At 38.6% G+C, this 25,563-nt stretch overlaps 2 protein-coding genes across 3 annotated transcripts in view; both read right to left on the reverse strand.

Annotated features, from left to right (window-relative positions):
* LOC139118317 (tyrosine-protein kinase RYK-like) overlaps window positions 1–25,563 on the reverse strand; it is a 202,722-nt gene that overhangs the window by 32,746 nt on the left and 144,413 nt on the right. Inside the window, exons 9-11 of the mRNA XM_070681571.1 lie at window positions 24,880–24,978; window positions 23,905–24,101; window positions 14,987–15,096 (exon numbers count right to left, since the gene is read on the reverse strand). Of these exons, the coding sequence (XP_070537672.1) occupies window positions 14,987–15,096; window positions 23,905–24,101; window positions 24,880–24,978 (406 nt within the window). The remainder of the gene's footprint in view (window positions 1–14,986; window positions 15,097–23,904; window positions 24,102–24,879; window positions 24,979–25,563) is intronic.
* LOC139118320 (uncharacterized) lies at window positions 32–14,621 on the reverse strand. Of its 2 annotated transcripts, XM_070681577.1 has the most exons (3): window positions 14,115–14,621; window positions 12,174–12,322; window positions 32–11,282 (listed from the first exon to the last, which is right to left on the reverse strand). In XM_070681577.1, exon 3 carries the CDS (start codon window positions 8,323–8,325, stop codon window positions 7,303–7,305), a length of 1,023 nt encoding a protein of 340 aa, XP_070537678.1. In that variant the 5' UTR covers window positions 8,326–11,282; window positions 12,174–12,322; window positions 14,115–14,621; the 3' UTR covers window positions 32–7,302. The 2 variants fall into 2 exon arrangements, with proteins under 2 accessions (XP_070537678.1, XP_070537677.1); XM_070681576.1 differs by having other exon boundaries at window positions 12,174–14,621.

Below are 25,563 nucleotides of genomic sequence, written 5' to 3' on the forward strand. Positions count from 1 at the left end.
AACCTTTTTTGATCATCCCTACAAACCTGTATTGAATGTCAAAAATTACTCCTAAAATACACCAGATATGAAAATGCTCTCGTGTTTCATTATATATTGCAGTTATGTGTAAATTTGAACCTTTGCCGCATGTTTGTAACTTCATTGAAAGTGTTATGATCAACATAATGAACAATATTCACCACAGATTTAAAGTTCATTAAAGAGGCACTCCCACTTAGTAACATTTTTAAAACACATTTTTGTAATGCCAACGCTCGATATTTGACGTGGCGACTGCGCGCTGATAGCGAGATATCGATAAAAACATTCATTTCCCGAGCGTATTTTTCACATCCCGAAGTTTTACAATAGTTACTGATTATGACCTGAAATCCCCAGAAGGTTTGTTGTTGTGCTGATTGACGATATTCTAGGGAGTTCATAATAAGTTGGAATGACGCAATTTTACCTCCCACTGCAAAGACTTTATGTTATTGTTATTATTATTATTAATCTTTATTTAAACTCGATAACTCCATAGGTGAAACACCTCTTTTCATGGAGGTCAAATAGACAAAAAGAAAATCATATTACAGCACAAACTTGAAAACACAAAAAACACAGAAGTACAAATATAAAAACAACTACAAAAAGGCATCAGACAAGTAAGTAGAATACAAAAAGTTGTTACAAGATTTCTTAAAACTAGTCAGTGACTCAGAGTCCCTCATTGATTTGGGGAGATTATTATATTCATCCACACCTGCAACAGACAAGGTGTGCTGATAAAGAAGTGTATGTGCTTTGGGAGGTTCTGATTGGAAGAACGAAGTGATCTAGAAGGGATATAATTATTGAACATACTGGTTATGTAGTCAGGGGTTCAATTGTGAGTTGGTCTGTAAATTTGAGTTTCAAGTTAATGGGCAGCCAATGAAGCTGAGTATACATTTGATAAGTGGAAAGAGGCGGAACAGTGTCAAGAATAAGTCTCATTGTACGTCTCTGTAGATGCTCCAAGGCATAGATATTGTTATTGGAAGTAAAGCTCCAAACATTAGAACAATAATTGATGTGTGGTGAGATGAAACAGTAATAAAATAGCTTGCGTTAGTGGAGAGGAAGAAATTTTTTGATGCGTGCCAAAAGAAACAAAAATACCGCAATTATACGGTGTCGCTCAAATTTGATAAGAAGTGGTACAAACCAGTATGGGTACCAAAGATCAACAATAAATGTTGTTTCTATCTGTTCAGTGCAGGAAAATTCTACGTTGCTGTTATGACAATGATTTCTGCACAGTACAACCAGAAAAACAACAAGAAATATTTAAACCAGAAAAACAAGAATGACAAAAGTTGGACATGCTGCTACAGAGAAATAGATGTTTTGATCAAAAAAGAGCAAAAATTGTCCTAGATCGTTGGCAAATCTTCGTCAACTTTCAAGATTTTTAGGGCATTTTCTTGCCTTTACGTTGGTTCGTTTTACAAACATGACATGATCACTTGTTGAACTTGGAAACATCGCACTCGGACTGAACAGTGCACGGTGTAGCATCGGTGACATCGTGACACCGCGCCGGGCGAGTGCTGTCATTAATGTACTGCTCGCGAGTGGAGTCACCTCTCGACACACAAGATCTGTTTGAATGTTGTTATTCTCTGTGCATTGTGTAATTATTTGTATCAGTTGAATCACATTTCGAACCAAAAGTGAGTACATCGCAATGACAGTTGCCGAGACCCTATACGTCGCTTACGGCCTCCGTGTCTCCGACCCACTCCCAAAAGTGGGCTTTGCGTAAGTATTGAAGCGCAGCTGAGCACATCGTGTACCTAAGCCGTGCGTACAGGTCTGTGTGTTCCCGGCGTTATACGGCCTCCACGCCGTATAACGCCGGGAACACACAGACCTGTACGCAGGGCTAATCGTGTACACAGCCGAGGTGGGTGTGCTCAAAAACGAAACTCAATGCAAGCTTGGGATTAAAAATGGGTTGTTTTTGGTGGAGAAACTGCACGCCGCAACCGAGGTGCTGCCAGCGATTTTGCACAGCCCTGCCACGCAGACGGTGACATCATGTACGTGTCAGTCGTCAAAGTATATTGCTTCAATTTCGCGATCACCTCGACAATAACATGACTGTCTACTGAAGTTTATCCCTTCATTTTACTCTGTTTTCACATTTCTATGCTCACAGGCTTTGGGCAAGTCTACATATGGAGGAACAAACGAGACGAAAAAAATCCGCCACTACAGGCCTTGTCGTCGACTTCTTGCAGCTTGTAGGCATTTGAAATGCCCATTATAAAATGTGCTCTCTAGCAGCAAAGAATAGTGTATCTAAGAGCAGGATTGGCCGTCAAGATCTCCATGAAAAACTGACCGTCAAAATGTAACTGAGCAAACGGCATCAGTAATAGGGAATCCCGAAACTGCAAAACTGCGCTTTCGACTTTCACTTCACGTGGTTTATTTTTTTTACACGCGGATGCTTACAGCGGCCCAGATAGCAGTTAGCAGTGTGGTCTGATCGCAGGTATTAGGTCACCTTGCCAACTCTGAGGTTAAAAGTAGCCCACCATTAACCCCTGACCCAAGGTTTTTCTATACAGTGTACGCAAACGGGATGGAAGTTGTCTATGGTCGACCGTTTTTTAGACATCTTTCAGTAAGTCGAACAACATTATCAACCGCTCGTTTGCAACAATATAAGGTCAAAAGATACAAATAATGTCCCTTTAATATGTAACGGTTCATAAACAATGACAGGAAATGACTCAAGGTCAGTGGAGTACTCACTGGCATGCCACTACTCCTGCACATTTGCAGAATTTCCCTTTTTCTTACCTCATTTGCACATTTTTGACACTGACGTGTTCATTTGAACAACATCACATCTCAACCCCTGCATCTCCTGTACACCAATTACTGAGATGGTAGCTTAGGCAGTATGGGAGCTTTTGCGTGTGCCGGACATACATCCGCACATACATACAGACGCCACCGACTCATCATATAAGCTCTTTTTGGTATTTATATACATACCAAATATGAGCTAAAAAATGGAATTGATTTTGCTTTCAATGGTTGAAATGTGTTCACACCAGTCTAGGTTATTGGAAATAGTGACCCCTAGTAACCTCTCTGATGAGACGCGGTCAATAGTTTTACCAGCCAAAGTGAGGTTGAAGTTTTCACTGTCAATGTGCTGTCTCTTCTGAGAAGTTGTGATGATCATTGATTTTGTCACACTGGGATTGATACAAAGTTTGTTAGTAAGACACCAATTGTCAACTATTTTTAGATCAGCATTCAGGTAAGTAGATATGGTGTTAAAGGACTTGTTTGAAACATGAAGTGTTGTGTCCTCTGCAAAGGAAGTACAGGATGAATTTTCAAGGTGAAGGGGCAAATCATTAACATAAACAATAAAGAGCAATGGCCCTGGTATGGAACCTTGCGGTACACCGACACTGACATCAATAACATCTAAGTTAGTACGTTTAAACTGCACAAATTGTTTACGTGTGAGTAAATGATGACACTGTTGCTCCTCAGTGCATTTAGCGGCAGGGATACAAACTTTCTTCCCGTCATTGATAGCCTTGATTTTCTTTGGATATTGAATGGATATATTTATGAAAGACGTCACTTCAGCTTATCCATGACAGTAAATTGATTTTTGCGGAACTCGATCGGCCCAGCCAAGTACACATGCTAACTCATAACAGCTGGACTGTGATGATCACAATGTTGTTTTGTGATATCCCAACACAAAATTAAAAATTGTGATTGTATTGACGATAAAGTTGCAAACACAAAATCTGTTTGCCTTTATTGGACAATTTTTCTCAAACAACATGAATACTCCTGTCAGAGTGTGACACACTGTATGATCTCTGTATGCATTTTCATGACAAATGGATCAAAATAAACAGCCATTTTTTAACGTTTGCTTTTCTTTTATTAGTTTTAGATTTCTTTCTTGTGCATTCAAAGTGTCTACATGTCAATACCATTGCACAGCATCTTGACAGCCTCATCAAATTACTTAAATCTGGACAGTTTGAGGAATGGGTACACTATAACAGTATACAGTAGCAGTCTTTTCTCCTCAAGTTCTTGTAGGTTTCTTTCAAGTTTCTGGTAATGTTTGTGCTCTGATGGAATGTCATAATTTTGCTAAAGATGTCTCTGTTTTGAAAGAAAACACCAAACAGATTGGGTAACTTGTAGCCTCTGCATTCAATTTTAGAAAGATGGGGCATCAGAGAGAACAAGACATTGGTGATATAATGACAAAAGTATTCCCTGTAGCTTCCTCGGGACCATCCGTAAAACCAGCACCTTTCCTTTCCATCAAATAAAAGAAATCATTTCGCAATTGTCAGTCTCCACACACAGACTCATCAGATCCAAATTTAGGTGGACGTTTAACATCTATATTCCTTGCACTTTCAAAGTACCACACCCTAGTGCATATAACACAACTTCAGCCTCGCTGACCAGAAAAACAAACCCCTCTTTAAAAGTCAAACCGGCCCAATTTCACAATGACCTTATGGGCGTCGACACCCGCGTATATCACTGCCATTTGCGTACACGAAGGCAAAAAGCATTTCATGTCCACCTCAAGATAGCCACCAAACTTTAACATCATCAGGGCTCGAAATTTTTTTTTAAACTCACTTGTCATAGGGCAAGTGAATTTTCAATTTCACTTGTCTGGAAGAAAAATTCACTTGCCCTGAATTGCAGATGATTGTAGGAGTAAATGTGTATGGTTTTATTCATGTCATTGTAAAGAAACAGTAGCTGTAACTTACTGATCAGCCAGCTTTTGCTAGCATGGGGACACAGTGACCCATAGTAGGTCTTAATTGGGGACAAATTAAATTTTGGGGGGACTTGTAATGTATTTCAATAAATCAATACCAATAGTGTCATTGTGTGTCATCATGACCTGGTACTATATTTGGTGTTAATGAAAGAAGACTCAGTGACACGAGAGTGGTGTTGCAGAAATCTGTGGATGGACTCCACACAAACGTCGTAGTGCACCTTCCCTGCGGTGTCAATCGCAGATTTGAGTGGCATCAAAGAGGGGTGACGTGGTGTCGGAGTGAAGCCTGCCAACACAGTGGGTTTGTCCGGCACCACTAGCAGCCTGGCACGTGAGGAGGGCCTGAAATTCACTGGCTCATGTCACGTGACAGACCGTGTGGTACCATGACAGACCCAGCAGGCTCTGTGATGGCAACCCCCTTAAAGTAATAAGAAATGCTGTGTACAAGGGTGGGGTGGTGGGAAAGCAAAGCTCAGTGGGGCAGCTAGCAAGTGAGTGCCCAGTATTTCGAATGAACGGCAACAGGAAACCTCGGTAAAGGTCACGGTTGAATACATTTGCATGTAATAAAGTGCAAGGGATTAGTGACTATGAGTGCCCACTGGCACGGTCCCTCGCAAAGCTCAAACATAAACACGGCAAAACGACGCTGGTGAAGCTACAGAAACATGACACGTGTACAGCGTCCCTTCCTAGGAAAAATGTAATCGTAATATTAATGAAAGAAGACTCAGTGACACGAGAGTGGCGTTGCAGAAATCTGGGGATGGACTCCATACAAACGTCGTAGTGCACCTCCCCTGTGGTGGCAATCGCAGATTTGAGTGGCATCAAGAGGGGTGACGTGAAGTCGGAGTGAAGCCTGCCAACACAGTGGGTTTGTCCGGCGTTGCTAGCAACATGAGGAGGGCCTGAAATTCACTGGCTCATGTCATGTGACAGACCGCGTGGTACCATGACGACCCAGCAGGCTCTGTGATGGCAACCCCCAAATTGGCGTAGCAACAGGTGGTCTGGGGCATTCTGCATGGACGCATAAATCAAGGAAGGGACGAGCTGTTAAATAACAAGAATAGATGGAAATAAACAGCATGAACTACGTTAACTATGCAAGTAGCCAAAGAAAGTAAACTTTATGACATAAATGTTCTGATGTCCATAATGCACACAAGAAGTGTTCGCGAGGTCAATGTACATGCCCTGGCTTCACGTCCCTGACTATAGTCCAACGTGGAGCAGCAAATATTAGTCATATGTGAATTGTAATGTGCAGGAGGGAAAAACTACGCAATTCAAGGTAGCTGAATAAGTGAAAAGAATGGCCAAAACAACGCAAATGTCCAAAGTAACTCTAACGCAAGCAGCACGTGAACAGTGCAGAGCAAATGGGGAACAGATGAGTGTCAATAGTGTACTGCGATCGAAGGGTACATCAATGTCAATGTCCTTACGAGTGCGATGCAACTAATATTGAAGGAACAGCTCGTAGGGTTGCAGTTGGCGTTGAGATGTAAACCTGGTAGGCATCGCTTCTCCATCTTCCTAGTGTCTTGATGAGCCACGCTGGTAGTTTGGCATCCGCAGCTGTAGTAGCGGCACCACTCCTGAAGCTGTGGGTGGCAAAGTGATGAGCGTTGTCTATCCCAGCTCTGCTTAGCAGGTCACGGAGATGGATAGTCAGGGCGTGTTGTGTGAGCCACGCTCCATTGTTAAATTGGAATACCGGCGTCTCCGCTACAGCAGCATGGAAATGTCTATATTTGGTATAAGCCTGCACGGCACAAATTCCTGTGTTTGTGGGTGCAATCCTGATGTGCTGCCCCCGCCAGTATGGGTCAGTCTTTGACGCCTTGAGTGAGATTTCTAGGTCTTCAGATATTGTCACATCGCGCGAGCCAGAAGTGTGCGTGCTTTGTCAAAGTCGTGGCTCCCTGGTGCTGTGAATTCACTGACACGGAGGAAGCCGAAGAAAGCCATGGTAAAGGCTGACCACAGCATTAGCTTGTCGTGGTTACATAGAGACGTGTGTGCTCGCATGGCTTCCTTTAGTTGAACAAGTATGTCGATGGTAATGGGCAGTCTGGTGCGTTTTTGGTCTCCTAAGCTCCAGTGTATGCCTTGCATTGTACGTTGTAACTGTATGTGGTTGCTGATGTCATCTTCGAAGCCCATTTCCGTGTGCAGGCGAATTATAGCTGCGAGGTAGACCTTGATTGTGGTAAGCTTTAGACCATTACGTGCTAGGTTGGTAATGAAGACTGTTGCCGACTGCAGTGTCACTGGGGTGGGTGTTAGACCGTGCGTGTGGCAGAACGCAAAATAGTTTGACTGACCGACCTGGTATGTTTTCCTTGTGGAGCCTGCAATGCTGTTGTGTATAAAAACCTTGGCATGTGACTCTAGTTGGAGGACAGCAGGATTTCTGGTTTTTCCTCATCTGCAAACGAGAAAGCGAATCAGCTATTGTGTTATCTGTGCCTCTTATGTGAGCAAGCATGACATGAAAGTTCCCTTTGGTGGCTGCGAAGAAGATAGCTCTGACCAAACGCATTATTCGTGGACAGCGCGATGACCCTTGTTTCCAGATGCCGACCACTCAGATGTATTATTGCAATGGAATAAAATTCTCCGTCCATGCCATAAGTGCCCCCAAATTGAACAGGCCAGCATGATTGGGTACATCTCTTGCCATTCGATTGAAGCATGAAAGTCGTTCGGCCAGGTGAGATGGAACCAATGACCTTTGTAGTATGCACCACAGCCGATTGACCAAGCGGCATCTGTGAACAGTTCAAGGTCGGAGGATGCAGACCACTCTGTATCGAGGAAGGATGCTGAGCCATTCCAAGTGGGATGAAAATCGAGCCACCATTGGATGTCGAGGCGGAAGTCATCTGACAGGGTGATGATGTCATTGGTGCGTTTGACGGTTGTGCTGAGACAATCATACGGCGTAGGAAGATTCTGCCAGCTAGAATACATTTGCATGCAAAGGAGAGAGTTCCTATTAAAGACAGAAGTTGGCGTTTTGTGCAGCTTCGTTGCTGTATCCATGTTGGCAAGGCTTGCATCAGATCTGTGAGCTTGTCATGTGGGAGTCGCATGACCATTTTGATTGTGTCGAGTCCGATGCCCAGGAAAATGATGATCGGTGATGGGCCTTCAATCTTCTCTGGGGCGGTTGGGACGCCAAGGTCGTGACAGACTGATACCATTGTGTTTAAGAGTTGCTGGCATTTATCGGTGTGTGGAGGTCCTGCGCCGAAGTAGTCATCGAGATAGTGAAGTAGATCTTCGGTATCGGCTCTCCGGCTGATGATCCAGTGAATGGCATCTGCTATCAGGTTGAACAGGAAAGGTGCTGATCTAAGACTGAAGGGCAGGACACGGTCAAAGAAGTAGTGATCCAACCATTTAAAACCAAGCAGGTGCCAGTCGTCTTTTCGGACGGGACAGAGACGAAAGGCATACCTGATGTCGACCTTTGTCATTAGTGTTCCTTTGCCATACTTCTGTATTATTGCAACAGCATCGTCGACCCTGGCTTAGGAGAGCGTATAGTCTTCTTTACAGATGTGGATGTTGACACTGTCTGTGTTAGGTCGGGATAAGTCCATAATGATACGACTTTTTCGGTTGAAGGCCGAGGGAGTTGATGACAAAGTCCGGAAGTGGGGGGCTTGTGAAAGGTCTGACAGTGTGGCCAAGCGAGACTTCTTTTTAGGATTGTTTTGGTGACAATATCTGGGTTGCTGAGTGTCGATCGTGCAAAGAATATGACGTCCTAATAGCCTGTTCAGTTCAAAAACGGGAACGGAGATTTCTCTGCAAGTTTTGTAAAATGGGGCAGAAACTTTACAGAAGTGTAATCGAATCTGAACCTCACTGAACACAGCATCTTACACGACACAACTTGCTGATTTTTTGTCGAAAACGGGTAAAACATTTACCACCGCTACCACTGCTTTTGCTGTCAGCCATCTTGTTTTATGCCCTCAACATCAAAATATATGTTCAAAGTTATCGTTTTAGATGACCAAACTTACGGATTCCATTCCAGCAACTATCGTTTCCCTACCCAAGCTATCCTGCACAGTGTCAAAGCTATCGTTTTCATTCAAAAGCTACACTTTCTTAGGTACCCCTGAATGTACAGAATCCTTTAAAAAGTGCTTGAGAATGCTATCCTTGTCTTTTCTTAGATGTGAAACAACTGCAGTGACAAATAAAATATTGAAAAATAATTATTGATGTTGAATCCTTTATTTACATTTCGAAATTGCAATCCATATTGTAAAGCATTGATTATATTCGATCAAATTATGAATTGAAGGGGAAGGACACCATGAGAATGTGTTGTACAGTACAAAGGTCATGAAAAAACAAAAGAAATGTATTGGTTTCATTCACTTTCATTCATTGATATTGTTGCTCATCATTTCACCATATTCATGGCATCCATACTAGCTGTAGACAGAGGAAGCCAGGTCTCTAGGCTTCCATATCACTAATAGGCTTCCATATCACTAATAGGCTTCCATATCACTAATTCCACCAATTTACAATGATTCATAATGATACAAAGTAGTGAAAATGAATAAAATCAAGTTTTCGATTCAGCTTTTCATGGAAGTTTCACTAGACAATCTATTCTCAGTGAGTCCTTCCCCTTCAATCCAGGTTGCAATCATTATGCTCTCTCTTTACAACGAATGGCATGTAGTGTTTTGTGAAAAAAACATCCAGTTTTGACAACATTTCTTGCCAATACACACAGTCAAATTTGACTCTCTCAATGCCGAGTCCTTTAAATGTGTAAACAATGAAATCACACCATGTCAGACCACACATCGCCATTTGACCCTGAATTTGGTGATAGTATTTGTGACCAACTTTCAATCTAGGCTGCCCATTGTCATCATAACAACAAAATGTTGGGTCGAGACATGCATCTAATGGGGTAACATCTTTTTTAGTCTCAGGGCATTTTACCTCTACTATACCATATGGCTCAGATGATTTCCTATCGACAACTTTAGAATGGGGAGTACCACCAAGAAAATAATACGAGGGGTTTATAACCAAACCACATTTGTGAAGAGACACATAATTGCCAGTGTCATTCATATATTTTGCATATTTTGCCAACCCCTCACTTTCATATTTTTAGCCATGTTGAGTGTATTTGCTGGTAAAAATTTGAGGATTATATAATCTGCTACAGAGGGCATCATGATTCCTCTTTCTAATGCATACATCGTGGAAATGTGATGCAGTCAGTCTGGGTTTTCTATGAACAAACCATTTATCACTGGTGAATTGCTTTCTTATCTCTGTTTCAATTGCAATTACTGTCTTTGTCACATTTTATAGAATTCAACCATGCAAGTTCCTCTGTATTGTTACTTCTAATGTATATTATATGGAACTTGTTTGTATGGTAATGCCGGAAAGTTATTTACATCAATGAACTTATCGTATACAGACAATATTGGTATCGCTGATATGTCACAGTATATAGAGTAACTACTCTCTGTGTATTGTGTCTGATAGCTTAAAATAGATCCATTCAGCACTTTTCCAAATTTTGTATCAACTAAAGCTACATCTGGCATGACAGTGAACTGTGCAAAGCCAAAAAGTGGATTTTTTTCAGATTTTCTCGAAACTTTTTCTCTGCACTACAATCATGATTCGGATTTCTTCGGGCATCATACAGTGCTGAAGTCACAGCATATTTTGACTCACCACTGTCAAGTTTAACTTTGCGGATTGCCAAACTTGAAACATGTTCTGGAGAAATACCTAATCCTCTATTCTTGTGGTGCCACACTTGTAATCTAGAGGTTTGAGAGGTGACATTAGAATTAATGTTCTCAAAATCTTGGATATCCTCTAAATCAAGTAAAGAGCACTGTGAAACCAAAAATAATAATGCAAGAATGTGATTACAGTATCCTACAAGTCCAGCTGTACAGGTACAATTAGCATGTACTACACTACCATCCAGAAGATCAAGCTTTAGTTTCAATTTATGTGGCTCTGCACGTTTTTTGTAACTGTGATTACACTTTGATGTAAAATAAAAGTACTTTGTGTCTTTATTTGTCTTTACGTCATGGACAAACTTTTCTTCAAAGAACACTTCTCCCCGTCTTTGATTGGTTGGGTGATTATCCTCAGCATCCTCCTTTACTTTCTTCTCCGTTTTGGAGAGATGGATATTTATGTGAGCTCTGGTAAACATAGGCAAACCTGCCAATGATGTGCCCCATCCATCTTTTGGGTAAAACGTGGAGAATCCGACAGGTGCTACCGGTGCTGGCACAGTATTTGCTTCTGAAGGCAGTGCTTTTTCATTTTCTGTATCTTCATCTTCGTGTAGCTTTTGTTTGGATCTGGATCCACAATATTTGCATCAGTTCCATTCTCCATGTACACCTTGATTCTACAGAAAAATAGAAGTTTTGACACTATTATATTTTGAGAACATTATATTCTTGAAATATTTTCAGTGATTTGTAAACCATAATTTCATCATAGACAATGAATGGCAACAATACTGTATCATATACAGTTGTAAATTGAACACAGCAAAACAACATTTAAAGGGAAGAACGCACCTCGGGGACAGACATTCGGACTCTCAAACTTTTACAATTCCTTTCTGATATATTACATGTGGGGGTTCATTTTAAAGCTCTTTGTGTAAGAAAACTTTTCACCGGCTTAGTTTTTCGAAATTCGAAAATTTTTATTTTTCTCCATAGAGTTAACACAGGGATGGCGGCCATTTTGAATTTCTAATGTCGATAAATCTTGGGCTATTAATTTCTCTAGTACCAAAATTTGCACGGTGACCCCCGATTTTTATTCTTGATTTTGAAAGAGAAGGTTGAAAGATTCCTTACGGAAAGTTTGAGCAAAAGTTTAAGTCTTTCACTTTCGAGGCGCATACTACCTTAAAGGGAAGGTAACTGTAACTTTTGATGATTTTTAAAACTGTGTTTAAATTTAATTTCAACAACACTTTTAAATGCTAATCCCCCAAGCATGTTCAAATACAAATTGTGGAGCTTGTCACTCAACCTGTATATGTGTCAACTGCATTATAATTTAGACATGAATTTTGTTCTGGACTAGAATTCAAATATAAACAATAACGGTGCAATTTACATTTATAGACACTATGTTGACAAGGTACATTGTAATAGTGTTTCAATATGTTTTGGAGAGTAGAACAAGAACTTGCAATGGAAGAACAAAACAAAATTAGTGAAAAAAAAAATCACGAAAGGTTTCAGTTTCTGGCCCTTTGAATACTGTAAGCCCTACTTGCCTTGCCAGTAACTGAGCCTTCGTTTTTAACTTCTTCAGGGTATCACCCCTACATCTTAACCAAAATTCCAGTTTATCCTTTTTCAGTGTTGCTGGGTCAATACCATTGAAACTGGCACCTGGGATACCATCTACACCAAGGGTTATATTCTGTGTAAAAATGCAGCACATATTAATTATTTTGTAAACAAATATATATATCGTACCGCACTTAATTGCTGCCATTACATTTACAAACCAGATATGAACTGTAAATGCTCACGTGTTTCATTATATATTGCAAGTTATGTGTAAATTTGAACCTTTGCCACATGTTTGCAACTTCATTGAAAGTATTATGATCAACATAATGAACAATATTCACCACAGATTAACTCTATAGGTCATTAAGCATTCAAATATGTAATTAGCTGAAATAAAAATAATTAATTTCTTTGACTTCTGTCATTGTATCACCACTTTATATAGCAAGTGTAATTGCCTTTGGTCAAGTCCTTCAAACAATATATTCCAAACTTTGAAAGTTCATTAGATATGCAAACTATAAATTAGCTGACATGAAAACTTACGTGCGAAATGACTTCCAATATTGGTATAACCTGGTATAATCATCAATGTACATAGCATATTATGCCAACTTTGATCAAATAAATCCAAGTATATATCCCTAATTAGGAAAGTTCATTAAATACACAAATCAGGAATTGGCTGAAGCAAAAATGCTTAATGCCTTTCAATAATGTTACCCTACATAATAGTATCTAGGATGTACATAGCAAGTTCCATCAATTTTGGTCATGTAAATTCAAATTTATATCCCTAATTTCAAAAATTCATTAAATATGCAAATTAGGAGCAGGATGAATAAAAATGCTTATTGACTTTCAATAATGTTGTATCATAGTATCTTTAATGTACATAGCAAGTTTTGTCAACTTTGGTCTGGTCAATACAGATAAATATCCCTGATTATGAAAGTTCATTAAAAATGCAAATAAGGAATTGGCTAAAGTTCAAATGCTTAATGACTTTCAATAATGTTCTATCATAGTATCTTTAATGTACATAGCCAGTTTCATCAACTTTGGTCACGTCAATTCAGATAAATACCCCTAATTAGGAAAGTTCATAAAATATGGAAATTGGGAATTGGCTGATGTAAAAATGCTTAATGACATTTAATAATGTTTTATCATATTATCTTTAATGTACATAGCAAGTTTCATCAATTTTGGTCATGTAACTTCAAATATATATCCTTAATTTCAAAAGGTCATTAAATATGCAAATTAGGATTTGGACGAAGTAAAATGCTTAATGACTTTCAATAACGTTATTAAAATCATAGTATCTTCAATATGCATACCAAGTTTCGTCAATTTTGATCGAGTATATTCAGACAGATAGACAGACATCGCTGCGACATATGCTCACGTGTGTCAACACGTGAGCAAATAAAATGTCTTCAACTCTCGCTTGAACATGAGCAATAACCACATATCAACATAAAATTATACAGTCACAGTTTGTGTAACAGGAAAAGGACCTGCTATACATGTACTAGACCTCATATCATCTGGCATTGGGTATTCAACAGCATCAAACAGTTTAGCAGTGTGTTCAACCAAAATATAAAAAATATTGTAATATTCACTGCTGGCATACAAAGCTAATTTTCATCACTCACTAAATCGATACATATCCCTGGATCAGAGTACCTGTTTGACCCACGGTCCATCCACAAACATTTTGTGGAGGGACCGTGTCTGACCATGGAGGTAGAAAGAGAGATGGTCTGACCTAACGGTTATGGGACATTCAGATCGCCAATATAAAATATTGGGGCACGAATGTTTTGAGAAAAACGCATTTTTTCTGACATGGAAACTCATCACTACACTGAGGGACTCATAATACGGCTATGATATTGAGCAATTCTTACCTTGAAAAATGTTCCGACTGGCGTCGACAGCGGACGATATGTACAGGCCTCCCACACAGCTTATAAGCCGGTAATTGACAGCTGACATGGCGTCTGAGGGGTTTTCCCCAGTAGCCTTGCTTTGACTTCAAATTTACAGTGGCGCTAGACTTATGAAAAGGGTCTATCAGACAAGTGGTTGCAGAGAAGATTTTTTCCCCAAAAACACCAAAAAATGCCCCAAAAATACAAATATGCAAATTTCACCACGATTTGAACATATTTAAGTGAGGTCACCCCAAGTGAACTGCATATAAAATTTCAAAGCAATTGGACTTGCGGTTTCAGAGGAGAAGGCAATTGTTGACAGCCGACGGACGACAACGGACGACGACGGAAAATCAACCTATTTGATAAGCTCCGCGTCGCTGACAGCGGAGCTAAAAATACAATGAAGTAACTTTATTCATAATATATGTACTTTAAGGGGGACTTCAAAAAAGTTACTGTATATCCTACATTAAAGCAATACACATTTCACAACATTGTTATCAGCATGGTGAATCAGATACCTATATTGTTTACTGAAAGATACTTTCTTCACATTCTGCGCATACATGGCAAGTGTTAGCTCAAACTCCAGTTTTTACACATACAGCCCATGTACAATCTCTGAACATAATAACACTATAAGAATTGCGGCCCCTTTTGGCTTGGCAGGCTTTTGAAGTCATCTCTGAGTGTCCTCTACCAACCATCATAGTGCATTATAGGTACTTTCAAGCCACAGAGGTTTCCCGTGGAGACAGAGCCTCAAATTCTGACACAGAAAGACAGCACAAAAGAACAGACAAATAAAGAACTTCCCTTGAGTGTGGGAAGTTAAGACTTACACACAATTTCTGGTTGCTAAATCTTTATGGATTATATTTAACTTTCCAAGATACTGCATTCCTTTTGTGATTTGAATAGCAATCAACACCAAATCTCTTGTAGATAAACCCTAAAATAAAGAAAACATTCAAACATTAGCTTCTGCAAGTCACACATGTTGAGACCATGTTTTATCTTTTCATCCAAGTGTCAGACTTTGTGGTCAGTACAACGGTCAAATATACACAAGAGCAAGTAAAATGAATAATATTTCTTATTAATGACACCGAAACAGGTCAATATTAATACTAATATATATAACATAATTATTAATTTCAAAAAACACATAGAACATGACAATTAGAATAGGGTCATCTTGAACCACTGCTTATTGTGCTGATGATTTAAAAGACAAAATTAGTATTATCAGCTGTTTTATATGTCCCCATGTTTGTTATAGTTGTGTTAACATAACTGTATACACTTTTATGTCAGTACTTGTACAAATATTTTAACAAACCTTGATGATATTTTGAATGTACCATACAACATATATCATAATTTAACAGAAAACATCACACCTTCCCACAATCATCACACCTTCCCAAACTTCTATCAGTTATGAACCTGTGACATAGATCAGGCCACCAAGTAGCCAATATAGCTACAGTGAAACCTGTCATCAGGACAGCTCTGGCAAAATGGACACATTTGCATTGCAGACAAAATACAAAGTCTTGCATTGGCTACATTACTAACAACAACCACTTTTGAAATCGCTGCAGTGGTTACCTATTGCTAGTTGTACACAGTACAAACTTTCTACAGTTTTTTTCGACTTGGTTTCAGGGACTGGGCCACAATATCTCTCTGACCTTTTGCAAATGTATACTCCTCAGGGGTTTCATTAAGAGCCGGCAGCTGGCGAAATTGACCGGTTACTCTCATGATTTTGCCGGCTACTTTATCGGAAAATTTTAACTCTTTCATCGCTGATATATTTTTTACCTTCTGAAATGATACGGACAAGTTTCACAAACTGTGTAGTCAAACTTTGCAACGGCTTTTATGTGAAACAAAATTTAGAAGACGACTACTACGATCGCCTTGTACTACGATGCAGCACGGTCTTGCGTATACTGCCTTAATAAAAATCAGAATTGCAATGGACGATTCTATTGGCTACCTGAATTGCTGATCCCGATGTGGTGACCTTTATATACGCCAATGAAAATGTGTGTACTACACTTGTTGGCTGTCATTAGCTCAATTCAAATGGTCGATGAACAAATGAAGACGGAAGCGATCGCAAGGTCAAGCTTCTCTGTACGATCTGCAGTTTTGAAGTGGACCAAGAAACAAGAGAAGGATAATTACGTGGATTTAAACTGCTTTCGAAGACAATGACCTGATTTTTTTCTCACGAAAAACTTCCGGATTACAGTGCGAATTTTAGAAAGCCGACGTGCGTTGCACCATGGTAGGCGTAAATTTCAAGGAATATAACCAGCTGAATGTATTATATGTACTGCTTTTCAGTCTGTCGACGCCAATAAAAACGTCACCCAGAGAGTGGTTAAAATACGATCAGACCTCTAAAATTCACTTCAAAAGCGATCGTCAGGTTAAATCCAAATGTGAGCTTCTGAACGTACAAATTTTCATATCCTATATCAAGCTTCTTACTTTGCATACACATATAGTCAAATAACCTCGAGGGTCTTTGACTCTATTTGCAAAATATGGTAATCATTGTCATTTTTTATCGTTATCGTTAAATAAATTATCCTTTTTACCTCCCCAGTGGTATAAAAGTTCTTCATCTACAGATTGCCATACCAAACATCAGGGTTCTTACATTAATTTTTAAAGCATCACATTATATATTAATGAACATTTTCTCGTTTACTGTGCTTAAAATATCAGTGTTTCATCCAGGATGGCATCAACAAGGGGGATTTCCCCCTTTAATAGAAAATTTCGGGGGGATTTCACCAGTTCATGTGTTCTACTTATACGTATAACTCTACGGTGTGACTGGCACCGTTTCATTGGGGGGGAGGAGTGGTCCGCCTTGACAAATTAATTGGGGTGCCAACATTTCAGCAGAGGGGAATCCCCTAACCCCCTGTCTAGATGTAACACTTATAACATCGTCTACAATATCAAATTTATATCATTAATAATAGTGAATTATTATAGTTTACCTCCTAAAAGCATAGAGGTTCTTCGGTTCTGAGACTTCACTTTTCTTTGTTCAAAATATCGTCAACATTACAACATTTTATTATTTGTAATTATGAATTATCATATTTAGGCCTAATCTCCCAGGTAAAACAGCTTTTTATGATATGAACACAAATTGCCCTGGAACACTGCTGACAATTCTCCTGAAAATACTAGAAATTCATGTGACTGTGAGCTGTAAAAAGGTGAATTTTAACTCATTTTTCAGGGTTTCAGGCCATCGGCCTGGAGGGGGATCACCCCCTCCTGGACCCTCCCCCACGACGACCGCTTTGTGGTCATGGCAGCTGCAAAGCCTACTTTTTCATTCAGGCCCCCTACTTCAAAACTTAATGAAACCCCTGCTCCTTCAAGACACCTCTGTTCTTCATCTGACACACGTCTTTTTAGAATGCCGCATGTTGCCACAAAATCCTTTGGTGAAAGGCCTTTTTCCCACTCAGGACTTAAAACTTGGAACAGTTTGCCTGTCAACCTACACCACATGGATTCACATATTTCATTCCGCCATGCCCTCAAGACATATTTTTTTAAGGAATAGTGTATTTTGTCCTGCGCCTAGAGCTCCCTTTTGAGATTAGGTGCATATTCTTTATTATTATTATTAATAAGAAAACAGACTTACAAACGGGGGCATCTTTGAAATGTGCACTGCAGACAGTTATTATGTTTCATTGAATACTGCTTGTCAATTACAGACACAGGCTTCACATCTTTCTAGCTGCTGGAGATGATCAACAAAAGCTGATCACACACAGGCATTTTACGTGTCTTTGAATTTGATACTTTATAAATGTAATTCCCACCCTAATTTTGCTTGAATGTCCTCCTAGCTTCTTTCAGACAAACACATAAGCGTCAATAACTTATCTCTGAAAGTCTTTGTAGTGCAAATATCAGAGTTTCTGGAGTAAAGATCCTAAAGTTTGCTGGAGTAAAGATCCTTCGCTGTTGCCATGTTGCATTGGTACTGTTTCAAGCTAGCCCACCTGTGACCTATGACCTGCTTCACCTGTCAATTATTTCCCCTGCGCTAGGTTACAACAGGGTTGTCCCTGTTGTTGTCATTGAGGGCGCAGCGGGAGAGGACAGTCCCTCGTTCCTTTGGCACTCGCAGTTGCTCTTGGAATGCCTAGCTCACGCCTTTGGCGCTACGCTTGTGATTCCCACATGTGTAAAAGTATGTGTAAAAGTCTAAACCAATAGAGACAGAAAAGTCACAAGGGACTATCAACAGTCTAACTGCAGGCTAAGCAAAGAGATGTTTACTTTTTAGTCCCCACAGACACGGTCCGGGGGGACTTATAGGTTTGGTCATGTCCGTGCATGCGTGCATCCATGCGTGCGTCCATCCGTCCGTTCACGCAGATATCTCAGACATGCCCTGGTCAATTTCTTTCAAACTTTGCACATGGATAGTACCCTACCCATACAGATGCACGTTGATTTGTTTCACAATGCAATCAAATTTGGCCGTGTTAGAGGACTTTTTAGTTTACACTTTCTGTCTGTTAAAAGGCAGTTGGATGATACATGAATCACATACTCACTTTTAGGTAAGAAAATGCAAGTATAGTTTTAGGCATGAAACCTAGAATATATGAAAAATCATGAGAACGGAATATTTTGGAGATTTTAAGGCCATTCAGTTGCTATGCTAGCTGCAATACTATTTTAATTGGAGATTCATTTTTAATTTGGAGATTCATATGAAAAATAACATTAAAATGTTGAAAAAATCTACTTGCAAAACTCAAACCAATTCTGTTGCTATGCTAGCTGCCAATACTATTTAAATTTTTTATTCATATGAAATCAAAGTGAGACTTGAGTGGACACCGTGGGTCATTGGCTCGCTCAAAATTAGATATGTGCATAATTAATGAGGTACAATATGTGGCATCATAAGGTGTCCAATCATACCAAATATGAAGGGTGTAGCACTTGTGGTTACTGAGTTTTGGACAAATATGTATATTTGAAGTCAAAGGTCACCAAGGTCACATGACATTTTGTAAAAAAAATTGTATTGCTAAGTTATCCATATATACCAAAAATCAGCCCTCTAGCTCTATTGGCTTGCTCAAAATTAGATATGCACATAATTAATGAGGAACAATATGTGGCGTCATAAGGTGTCCCATCATACCAAATATGAAGGGTGTAGCATTAGTGATTACTGAGTTATGGACAAATATGTATATTTGAGGTCCAAGGTCACATGACATTTTGTCAAAAAAAATTGTATTGCTAAGTTATCCATATATACCAAAAATCAGCCCTCTAGCTCTATTGGCTTGCTCAAAATTAGATATGCAAATAATTAATGAGGTACAATATGTGGTGTCATAGGGTGTCCCATCATATCATATATGAAAGGTTTAGCACTTGTGGTTACTGAGTTATGGACAAATCTGTATATTCGAGGTCAAAGGTCACCAAGGTCACGTGACATTTTGTCAAAGCATCTGAGATATCTGCGTGAAGGGATGGACTCACATGGATGGACTAACGGACTGACATGACCCAATCTATGAGCCCCCTGGACTTTATCTGTGGGGACTAAAAACTGTGTCACTGCATCCTTTTTGCAATATGAATACGATGAGAAACTAAATTTTTATTTTTCTTGGCCTTATACATGGGAGTCTATGGACTGCCTTATACATGGGAGTCTATGGATGGACTGCCTTATACATGGGAGTCTATGGACTTCCTTATACATGGGAGTCTATGGACTGCCTTATACATGGGAGTCTATGGACTGCCTTATACATGGGAGTCTATGGACTGCCTTATACATGGGAGTCTATGGACTTCCTTATACATGGGAGTCTATGGACTGCCTTATACATGGGAGTCTATGGACTGCCTTAAACATGGGAGTCTATGGACTGCCTTATACATGGGAGTCTATGGAGGTGAAAACTAAAAAGTCCTCTAACACGGCCAAATTTGATCGCATTGTGAAACAAATCAACGTGCATCTGTATGAGGTAGAGTACTATCCTTGTACCAAGTTTGAACGAAATCGCTCCAGGTGCCTCTGAGATATCTGCGTGAACGAAAAAAGTCATAAAATATGCAAATGAGCAATTAATTAATAAGCCACACCCAATAAAATCTAATCAGATCTAAGTCTCATCATGATAATACCAAATACCAAATTGCATGACATTGGACCTAAGGGTTCTTAAGTTATGAGTGGAACAAAATCTGTCTACGGACGGACGGACGGACAGACGGACGGACGGACAGACGGACACACACACACAGACATTGTGGCGACAAAGGACACCTTTGGTGCTTCGCACCACGGTGTCCAAAAAGGAAACATTAAAATTTTCAAAATTTCTATAATAAATCTGACAACACCTTCCTTTTTTAACTAGGGGGATAATATAAATACATATTTGTTAATTTTTTGTAATCGCTGTTGAAAAAAAAGTGTATATTTCTATATTTTCAATTATTTCTCAAGTATTATTTTCCTTTACTCGCCTCACAACCCACCACTAGAGGGCGCTTTTCATTCAGGGATATACGCGTACAATTGATTGGTCCATATTTCAAAATTCTCGCAACATAGTTCTGATCATCATAATTTTCTGATTTCTCATTGTGAAAAATCAGAAGATCAATCCCTTTTCCGCGGAGGAGATAGCACCTTTGTAATTTTGTTGACACAAATTTTTGACAGCCATACACAATATTTACAAGGAAACTAAGGGAATGTTGCATCTGTGTTGGCAAAAGAAAGGGTATTGATTTTTTTTAGTGTTCCTAACAAAGGAAATTTGCATGTCTGACAGATGGTATGATGAGACCATCTGAGTTGCTGATAACTTTATCTTCACAAGTGTACAATTTTTAGCACCTCCAAACATCGACTTCTCATTCAATTTACTCTTGAATTTTAAACATAATCAATAATTTTGGAATATAGTTTTAACAAATAATCCTGAAGTTAAATTGTAAGTTAAAAATTGTTAAGAAACTGATAAAATTGAAGAAGCCTTTAGCAAAAAATGTCTGAGTGAACAAATCAAGGGGAATTGTGGGTAGCCTCACTTACTGTGCAATGTCCCTACAGCTACTATAGACATGGATACAAAATTAAGAATTTCCTGACTGTATGAAATTATGAGGGACCTGTACACCACATATCAAAGCTGGCTGACCAGCGGTTTTGAAGAAACAAGCAACCTGACAGCCATTAGAGCTCTGCTGTGTTATGTAGAGAATAACTAATTGTAACATGTGTTGATAATGAAGGTGGATAGGCAATAAAACATAGGGCCAAAGTCCCTGAAGCTACTATAGACATGGATACAAAATTAAGTATTTCCTGACTGTATGAAATTATCTCACTAAGGTCATCCTAGGGACATGTAAACCAAATATTAAAGTTGTCTGACCAGCGGTTTTGAAAAAACAAGCGACTCAACAGTTGACAGAGCTCTGCTGTGTTATGTAGAGAATAACCTTTTGTGACACATGTATTGATGAAGAAGGTGGATATCTTTGATAGCTCATTTCAGGATGGCCTGACCAAAAATGGAAAAACATTCCGTAAAAATACAGATTTGCATATTTCATCAGACTATATTAGTCTATAATAGCAAATAAACGAGAGTTAATTACATTCTAATTAAAGTAAACAAGACTTGCTTAAATCAAGATTTACATCATAATAAATAGCATATCTGTCAGGTTATAAAGAATCTTGAGCTGGTTATCTTTTAATATCAGTATTTTCATCCTATTAACCAAGCACATTTTAACTTTCAAATTAACATTGTAAGTAAGTTCTGTTGAATAAGTTGAGACTGTACGTACTCAGAGAAAGCACACTGAAGAGACAAATGTTTGTAACTTAAGAAGTTCAAGGTCATCAAAAGCATTATAAGGAATCATGTTACACTTTCATTGCACTGTTTACACAGATTGCATAATTGCTATAAATAGCACGAGGAATCTTACAGCCCAGCTTTACCATAAAAACCCTATCACTTTGACCACTCTTTTAATTGACCACTCTATTTTTTTCCTCAAAAAGTAAACTTATTTTATCCTTACCAAGTCAACCATAAATGGAAATTAGAACTTTCTCTATCTCTATTTATTTGACCACCCTATCATGACAAACTATTATGAGCAATTTCTTTTAGATAACATAAATGGTGGTTCAGAATATATCAAAGTTGGGATTCAGGAAAGTTGCCTTTACATGTTTTAATCCTCCAAGATGGTAAGCATTTCACTATCAACTGTCAAAAAAAGTTGAACTTTCTGATAATTCCACACTAAAATTATTTTGGCTTTGATGATATCCTAGTTAATTCAATTATTTAAAATCATATTAATTATTTTTTTCTGGGTGAATTGATAGGGTTTATACAGTACAAGAATTACATACAATGTAAGTCAAATTTTGACCAAAAATGACCAAAAAATTCCTTAAAAATACACATTTGCATATTTCATCACAATTTGAACAAATCTAAGTTGGGTTATCCCTAGGGACCTGTATACCAAATAACAAAGCTGTCTGACCAGCGGTTATGAAGAAGATTTTTTACCAAAAACACCTTTTTTGGCATTAATTTGCCTATTTTCAACAATATCAAAAAATTAAAAAAAAATAGTTTCTCAAAATCATATTTTTCATCTACACAACAAATATCAAATCAGTAAGTACAGTGGTTCTCAAGATATTTGAGTGGACGGACGCCTCACAAACGGACATACATACATACATACATACATACATACATACATACATACAGACTGACGACGGACGCCGGACGGATACCCATCCCAATAGCTTCTATAGACTATAGTCTATAGTAGCTAAAAAAATTTGTTTCTGGTCCTTGACATTTAGCAAAAGTGATGCAGCAATGTGGTTTTCTTTTTTTCCCACTTTCTTTGTTTTTAATTCCTAAAAATGCTGGTTTGGCACTATTGATGCAAAAGTTATTGTCTTTTATCACTGGCTGCATATAATACCTCTGTTTTCTTTTTAGCATTTTTTGACTTGCAAAAAGGGATATCAAGAATAGAGAGTTGTGTGTACCTCATCCTGTAATTGGGATAATGCCCGTTTGATGATGGACTGATAAATAAAATAGCTCTTATAATGAGTATGATGCACAGGTTCTGAAAACAGCTTTTTTGAGCTAATTCGCATATTTTCAACAATATCAAAAAAATTAAAAACAGATAGTTTGTCATAATCATATTTTGCAGCTACACAAAAAATATCATGTCTATAAGTACTGCATTTCTCATAATATTTGAGTGGATGGACATCCTCAACAACGAGCATACATACAGACTGAAGCTGGACGGATCTCCATCCATAGTCCATACACGTAGTAGCTAAAAACTGATCAGCATCCATCTGCATTTATTGTATCATGTTTCATCTATCAGGGCGCACATATTAGCCAACAGCAATATGTTTCGAAATAATTCATAGGATAAGTATTTTGTCAATTCATTCAGTGCCAAAAATTCATAGGATAAGTATTTTGGCACCTCTATTATGTTCTATTTAAATGTTCAAATGAATCGCCATCTACAATGCAATGGGGTGGTTGGTGTGAATTCTACACAGGAACTACTCTTTTCCTGAAGGGAAACAACTACTGTAAGTTTGCTTCAATACACAGTCAAGATATCTTACCTGATGAGCATCTGATAATCTTCCATTTTTCAAGTAATGTTTTAAATTCCCGTTACTCATATATAAAAACAACATTAGAGGCTCTTTTTCATCGTCAAAACATACATGCATTATCGGTAAAATATTTCGATGTTTTACTTCATGTAGCATTGAGCTCTCTTTAAAAAGTAACAGCCTCTGGTCTTCTGAAGCTTGATCTGAAATTTGAAAAAATTAAAAATAGTCTTAATGACACTGTGCTCCCATTTTATATAAATACTAATTACTAGTACACGTAAACAAATTGACGTGCATATCTATGACATTGGTCAATGTCCTTGTACCAACTTTGAATAAAATCGGTTGAAACATGTCTGAGTTATGGCTCTGTACATGAAAAAATCGTAATGTGGCCATATTGGATTGTATCACAAAACAAATAGACATGCATATGTATGACATATGAAGTAATTCTTGTACAAAGTTTGGATTAAATCGCTCCAGGCATCTCTGAGATATCTGCGTGAATGGATGGAAGGACGCAGGAACGTACGCACGCACGCAGGCATGGATGCACGCACGGACATAACAACACCTATAAGTCCTCCCCGACGGTGTCAGTTTCTCATAATCATATTTTTCATCTACACAACAAATATCAAATCAGTAAGTACTGCGGTTCTCAAGATATTTGAGTGGACGAACACCTCACAAATGGACATACACACACACATACATACATACATACATACATACAGACTGACGACGGACACCGGACGGATACCCATCCCAATAGCTTCTATAGACTATAGTCTATAATAGCTAAAAATGCGTGCAAATGTGATACAAAATGAACCAACATTTTGCAAGTTCCCACTTATTAACTGCAGAAAACTATAAACCAAGAGCCCGTTCTTCATAATTATTTGCTGATACTTTTTACAAATATTTTAAACCTCTGTGCAATACTTATCAATGTTTATTACTTAATATTACCTGTGACAGTTTTTATGAATACTTCTTTTTCTTCTTCATGTGAATCACTCTCACAGGTTGAGGACACAATGTAGCCATGATAAACTCTGCCAAATGTACCTGTTGAATTGAAGAACATAAGTAATATTGCACACAGTCAAATAGTTTTACATGTTAGGTATTAAAGAGGCACTCCCACTTGGTAACATTTTGAAAACACATTTTTTAAATAAAATCTCATCTTACCAAACTAAAAGTGCAGCTGTTCGTGAGTTTTTGATGTTGACGGACATACTATACGTACATACATACATACATACACACATACATACAGTATACACATATTGACTGGCCATGAGGGCAACAGCATACGTCTGTACCCCGAGGGACTGTGAGTCACCCCCAAAAACAGACTGTTTCCCGAGGCCGTAGGCCGAGGGAAACAGTCTGTTTTTGGGGGGTGACTCACAGGCCCAAGGGGTTAAAGACGTATGCTGTTGCAATCATGCCAGTCAATATGTGTTTTGTAACACACCTCATCCGTAGCCATGCATAAAAACATACAAAACTTGTCGCATGTAGGCCTATGATTGTAATATGTTGGAGTGGTTCAGTAAGAAAAAGTTTTTCCTAAAAGGATCGCAATACTTCTGCAAAACGTTCAATGCACCTTTGATTATAGTTTTCGTCCGTATAGAGTCCTTG

This window comes from Ptychodera flava, chromosome 19, assembly GCF_041260155.1.
Source record: "Ptychodera flava strain L36383 chromosome 19, AS_Pfla_20210202, whole genome shotgun sequence".
Taxonomy (NCBI): domain Eukaryota; kingdom Metazoa; phylum Hemichordata; class Enteropneusta; family Ptychoderidae; genus Ptychodera; species Ptychodera flava.

Bases quoted from the DNA above. Each gene is read 5' to 3' on its own strand.
- LOC139118320 (XM_070681577.1), bottom strand. From the start codon at position 8,325: ATGACAAAGGTCGACATCAGGTATGCCTTTCGTCTCTGTCCCGTCCGA.